Here is a 6,943-nt window from a genome sequence, read left to right on the forward strand (position 1 = left end):
GTAGTTAAAACATTTAACATTGTCAATCTTGTCTTGTATAATGTATGTGATGAAAGCTGTGCTAGTATGCCTGCTGTGTAGTGTTAAAATTCACAAGTTATGATTGTATTGATGTAATAGTTGAGTGGGAATTGGAGAGACTACAATGAATGATTTTGCAGGATGACTAAGTTGCACGATGATGAAATTGAAGAGGATGAGCTGTTATGGAATCAAGATGCTCTTAAGAGGTATTGTTTTGATCAATGATTGTGAACCCCTTCAAATTGACTAGGTTCTTTTCACTGTTAACCGTGAGATAATTGTCAAGATTTTGATATACTAGAAAAGTGCTGTAATACTCATGGGAGTTAAAACATAGCATTCTCCCAGGCTAATAATTTTTTTTTTTTTTTTTTTAACTTTCTTTGTCAAATCCCAAAGTTAAATCAAATGAAAGCATTCGAGGCATTCTTTTATGAACAAATTTATTCTTTGTTCCTTTAATGGACATGCTCTATTGGGAGTTTGACACTGGCGTGTCCATATGACGTTGTTGCACGTCACAGGTAACTTTTCAATTTAAAAATTGCTAATGGTGTATAATATCTTTAATCAGGATGACGAGAGGAGGAGAAACAGTTTTGGTCGGGATGTTCTGTTTGTTCATATTTCACATCCTTTAGGGGAGGGAATTAATTCTTTCTGTAAGAAAGTGAAGGTGATACAAAGTTGCTTGAGGGTGAAGTTATCGGGAAAATTGACCCAAAATTCCGGTGTCTAATTTTGATCATCATTATTCTTTCTTATCTGTTGGCGTAGATTGATATTCTTCCATCTCTTCTCATTGTTTTGTGATTTTCTTGTCAGAAAATACTGAAGTGAACATGAATGGTTTGCAGGGCTTAAGAAATATGAGAGGTGGATCTGAGAAAAGTAAGCTAATTGGAGGTTGTTTTGTAGCTAATAAGATTGGCACTCCGAGGGAACAGAATAATAGCTGATATGAACACAAATGGATTGCAGGGAACAGAAACTGATGGATTGCAGGGAACAAAAACTGAAGTGAATGCAGATGGGGGTGAGGGAATAAGAACTGAAGTGAAATCTAATGTAGTGCAGGACGTAGAAACTGAAGTAATATCTAGAAAAAGGAATCGGAAAGGTGAGAAACAGAATCTAGGTGAAGCTGGTGCTGACCCGCACGAGGGTGTTGAGAAATTTGATGGTAGTGATCCTAGTGAACAGAATAAAGGGGATGATAGCAAAGCAGGTGCTACTGGGTTGCAGGGAACAATAACTGAAGTGAATGCAAACATGTTTGAGGGAACAAAACCTGAAGTGAATGCAAGTGTGTTGCAGGGAACACAAACTGAAGTGAATGCAGACGGGTTGCTGGGATTAAGAACTGAAGTAAATGTAAATGGAGTTCAGGACATAAAAACTGAAGTAGTATCTAGTAAAAGGAAACTGAAACCTAAGAAAAAGAAACTAGGTGAAGGTGGTGATGACTCCAAACAGGTTGTTGAGAAATTTGGGAGGAGTGCTCCTAGTGAACAGAATAAAGGGGATGGTAACCAAGCAGGTTCTACTGGGTTGCAGGGAACAATAACTGAAGGATGTACAAATGAATTGATTCTGCCTCGACTAACATTTTTGATAAAGTGGAGAGTTATGTCCCCATGCAACAGAGTGATAGTAATGGTGAACAACATGCAGGTGCAGATGAATCAAAAGCAGCAAGAAGAAATGAGTAAAGGAGACCAAAAGTGACTGTATCCCAGATACAAACTGAGAACCATACACTTCAGGAGCAGAGTGAAGGTCATGATCATCATGCAGGAAAGAAAGAAAAAGAAGTGAGGGCGTGTCCTAGTTAACATTGTTGAAAAACTGGATTGCCGTATTGTTAGTAAACAGAGTTATTGCTGGTGTGAAGGCTGCAAAAATGAGGAGAGAAGGAGATGATCATTTTTCAACATAACTGAATTCAGGTACTCTTGGACATTTTTGTTTTAGGAGCCAAATTTTGAACTCTTTGACGACATCATTTGTTCTTTGTAATTTTATTGTAACTTAAGAGTCCCAATTTTGAGCCTTTTTTAACTGGATTTCAGGAATACTTTTATTTTTCTTGTTCAATGTTGAGGTTTGCGCTCTTTATAACTTTAATTGAGATTGAGAAGAGAAAGTTATGATTTGTATAAGTTTTCATGAGCTTGTTTTCAGGTCTTCAAATTATTCATTTATACGAGGTTTTTTTAGTAAACCTTCATAGGTTTCATGATTTCATGAAAGTTCCCTACAGTATTGGAAATGCGACCCTACCCTCATTCCGTTAGAATCTCTACACTAGTGAGAAAAATATTAAGCCTGGGTTGAGAGCAAAGGCTGTTGGTACAAGTACACAACCATTTTTTTTTAGTTGTTGGAATTAGAGCAAAAAATCAGTCTGCAAAACCAGGCCCCTGCTTTCGTCTGTTTTCTATTCAGATATTTATATCCGTATTACGGGAATTTCACTGAAGTTTATGAAATTTTATCAAAATAATGTTCTTATTGAAAATGCAACGTCACTTTTGTAACATGAAACGATATTAATAATTCTTTACTTTGCATCATGGTTTTATGATCTCTTCCCTTACGATAAATAGTAATATTATGATCTTCTTTATCCCAAAATTACGAATGGTATAACCAGGGATACTTAGCAAAAGGTCCAATTAGAATTTGATGAAGAGGGGTTATTTTTAAGAGTTTAAGTGTATGTTTGGTAGCAGAAATTTTAATTATTTTATTCTCAAGCTACAACATAAAAAAATGTTTAATAAGTGATTGTAAAATAATTAATCATATCAAGTTATTGTTTCAGAGACAAGATATGGAACAATTATACTTCAGACTTTAGAGAAGAACTATGAAAGAAAAGAGAAATGAAACCAAAGAAGCCTTGAGAAGTAAGGCAAATTATGGAATGGATAATCATTTCAAAGTCTATTCACTTTTTCTACTTCAACTGCTTTCTCTTTTCTACTTGAATTGCTTTATCCTGTAACTCTTCTCTTTTATTATACAGCAAATTCTTTCTTCTTGTTGGCAATTTCTTTCTCTTATCATACACATTAAGAATAACTTTATTCCCATTTTCATGCTTGAAGAAATTCTTAACTCATAGTAGTCAAGAAAGAAAAGAACAACTTTTTTAATGATGGAATCAAGAAGCCTTGAGAGCAGGGGCAAAGCATGGAAGTATTCTAAGAGATGAATTACATACTATTCACTTCTCTTTCCTACATTCTATCCATCATTATTCATCCTTAATCTGTCTACAATCACAAACACACAAAATCAACATGGAAATTGTTTCTTCAATTGTCGGATCAATTGTAGAGAACATTTCCAGCCGCATGTTCGATGCAGGTGGCCGTTAGATTGGTTACCTGGTTAACTACAATGACAACATTGAAGCATTAAGGAAGCAAGCTCAGAAACTCAAGGCTACCAGAGGCACCATACAAGTGAGGATTGATGTTGCTGAAAGAAATAGAGAAATTATCTTACCTGATGTCAAATACTGGATATTAGAAGTTGATAATTCTCTACAGATGTTGAAAAGTTTTTGGAAGATGAAGTCAATGGAAACAAGAGGTGCTTCAAAGGGTGGTGCATCGATCTCAGATCGCGCTACTGGTTTAGCAAGGTGGCAAAGCAAAAGATATTAGCCATCTCTGAGCTCCAAGAAGGTGGCAATTTCCATACTCTTTCTCAGTCTGCTCCTCCTCCTCCTAGCATTATATCTCCGGCTGTGGGATTTTCTGGAATTTTCGAATCTAGAGAATCAATCAAGAATGAAATTATGGAGGCCTTAAAAGATGACAAGGTCAACATCTAAATTTTTATCAGCGTGGAGTTGGTAGACAATTTAGAAGGTATTCGAGGAAAAATTATGATCTCGCTAATGAGGTATGATTTCACGATTGGTGATTCCTTAAGAATTTGATAATTGGAAAAAACAGAGTTCTATATATCTGTGGTTAAAACATCTTTTTGATCTTGTAGAAGAGGGCTCAGTGAGTTGAAAAGTTTAAATAGAGGATCAGAAAATAAAATATCTCCTAAATACATTGGAAGGGATCAAACTTAATTCCAAAACTTAGGGAATAGTAATTTGGAACCATCCCAATTGGTTGAAATGTGATGGTGAACCCCAATCCAATCTTCATAAGCGAAATTTTGATGTTCGTAATGTGCAGCTTGCCAAACATTGTTCAAGTCATTGTTACAAGGTTTCAAAATTAGTAGCTTTGATGTATATGAATGTGAATCAGTGGTATATATATTCGATTGTGAAGAGCTTAAGGTTGCAAATGGAGAAAAAAAATGCTGCTCTCGTCATTAAGATTAAGATTTGCAAGATCTACCAAAGATGACGCATTTATGGAAGGGTGACACTATTCATAAACCTCTGCAACTTGAAGACAAAGTTTGTGGGATTCCAAACTTAATAAACTTTTTTCACAGCTTATTGCGCAATCTGTTTGTGGAAAAAATAGAGATAAAGTCGCGGCAATTTAGAGGAGCTCTTCATCTTCGAGATGAAAGAAGAAGAGGAATATGGGAAAAGAGTATAGTACACGGAGGATAGATCACACCACAACCTCCAAGTTTGGGAAACTTGATGATATAGAAATAGGGTTGCTCTAAATTGAAAACCTCTTCACCCGTTCATAGTCAAAAGCCTGGTGAAGCTTAGAAGGCTTAAAATAGTTGGATGCTCAACACTACATGAAATATCACAAATGGGAAGCAACAGTCAGATAGCACAGAGGATTGTGTTTCCTAGTTTGCTCCTTGTACCTGAAAGGTACATAACATTTTTGTTTTAGCTCAGGTTCATATTTATTGAATTCCCAGCTTTGGAGTATCTTCAGATTTAATGTCGAAATAGAAGATTTAGTTATGGAGAACCAATGACACCAAAGCTCAGCAAAGTCGTGATATATTATGAAGAACGATGGAGGGTGACCTAACTCCACATGTGCAACAAATGTTCATAAAAAGGGTATGTGAATTGATTGTTCATAGTTAACAATGAAAAATATTTTCACTATTGAAAAAAATGAAACTTTAAATGCAAAATATTATTTTTTTATTTTTAGCACCGAATGTTGATGCATAATTTTGAAAAAGAGCATTGATCAGAAAAATGTTTTTAGCTATGTGAATCTGAATTGCCATTCAAAACTTCAAATGTGTGTTTAATCTTTGAAAAATTTGTAAAGTTGGTCAAATACATAAATTTATCTAAAAATCTAATTTGTTTTGCAGGAGGAAAGAAGGCAAAAGAGGCAGATTAGTCAACAATCTAAAGGTATGAATCAATTGATTAATAAAAAAGAACTTACAATGATAAAAAAAAGGATAATATTAGGTAAATATCTCTTTTTGTTTAAAAAAAAAAAATTGATTGTTTGTGCTTATTATTTTGTTTGAATCACAATGACGATGCGACAACGATGATGATGATGATGACGATGACGACGATGACGATGACGACGACGACGACGACGCGATGAAGAAGAAGAAGAAGAAGAAGAGAGAGGAGGAGGTAGGTAATTGGATGGTATAAATAACATTATGTCTTGTCATTATTTATGTTGGGTTGTCTTAGTAAATTTTTATGTTGATGATGATGATGAAGCCCTGTTTTCATATGCATAGATGCTTCCAAATTTGGAATTTCGGGGAAAACAGAGCATTGACAGAAAATAAATCTGAATTGCCATTGAAAACTTGAAATTGTGTTTTAATGCTTGAAAATGATTTGGTATCATAACACATAGTATCTTCTTAAATTATGTTTAGTTGCACAAATATTTAATAAGTTGATATCTTAGTTGCTCAGATACATATATTATTGAAAAGATTGTTTGCAGAAGGAAAGAAGAGGCAACAGTTAGTCAACAATGTAAATGGTATGATCATGTTTGACTAATTCAATAACTTCTCTAACTAAAATGATTTTTTAAGTAGAATATATCATTATATAAAATTTCCTAGTAATTTGAGTTGAGTTTCAATAACCAAGTTACAGTTTTACATTGAAACAAAAAAGAGAAACAAGTTTCGCTTTCAAATATAATTAATTATTGTGCTATTATTTTGTTTGAATCACAAGAAGACACAACTGATGATGATGAGAAGAAGAAGAAAGAAGAAGAAGAAGAAGAAGAAAGAAGAAGCGAGCTGATGACAACGAGAAGAAGAAGAACAAGAGGTAGGTAATTAATGATGGTTTAAATTAAAATTAATGTCTTATTTGATGCTTTAAATATTAATGCATAATTTATGGGACTATAAACAGATATTATTGAGGATGGGTTGTTGAGTGTCTTAGTCAATATTTTATGCTCTCAAAACTAAAGGTATTAGAATAAAAAAGTATTCATATATAAGAATGAATGCTTTCAATAACCAAAAATCCTTGAGGAGAAATGTTTTAAAGGCTTAATATAAAGAAATCAAATTACCATAATTGGATGCAGGAAGGAAAAGAATAAGAAGCAAGGCGCAGAGAAGCAGAAGGATACCTGAAAATACTTCAACTTAGACTTGATTCTGCAATACTACTGGTATGAATCATATTTACCAACTGCAATATTCATCAAAATTTTGTATGATTAAAATGAAAATAACCTTAAAAAAGTTAATTTTATTTATTATAATATTGTTTGTAGAGGAATGCTAACATTGAGAAAGTATAACGAGTAAAGCGCAAAAGGAGACGATGTTTAATTTCTTCATTTCTAAGCTATGCAAGAGCTTTGGGAGTTTTATATAATACTCAATTCCATTGTAGATAAATAAAGTAGTTTGATGTGTGAATAATTATACTATTTATTTGAACAATATTTGGATGTAAAATACTTTTTTCTTCAACTGTTTGATTAATGTCATTTATTAT

General features: G+C 33.6%; 1 protein-coding gene across 1 annotated transcript; it reads left to right on the forward strand.

The window, feature by feature from the left end:
- The first annotated feature begins 984 nt into the window (after positions 1-984).
- Positions 985-1,752, forward strand: LOC116135127. The gene has a single exon (XM_031420832.1). It carries the CDS (start codon positions 985-987, stop codon positions 1,750-1,752), a length of 768 nt encoding a protein of 255 aa, XP_031276692.1.
- Positions 1,753-6,943: the final 5,191 nt, after the last annotated feature.

This window comes from Pistacia vera, unplaced genomic scaffold, assembly GCF_008641045.1.
Source record: "Pistacia vera cultivar Batoury unplaced genomic scaffold, PisVer_v2 Contig294, whole genome shotgun sequence".
Classification (NCBI taxonomy): Eukaryota; Viridiplantae; Streptophyta; class Magnoliopsida; order Sapindales; family Anacardiaceae; genus Pistacia; species Pistacia vera.

Coding starts and splice junctions, on each gene's coding strand:
- LOC116135127 (XM_031420832.1), top strand. CDS start 985: ATGAACACAAATGGATTGCAGGGAACAGAAACTGATGGATTGCAGGGA.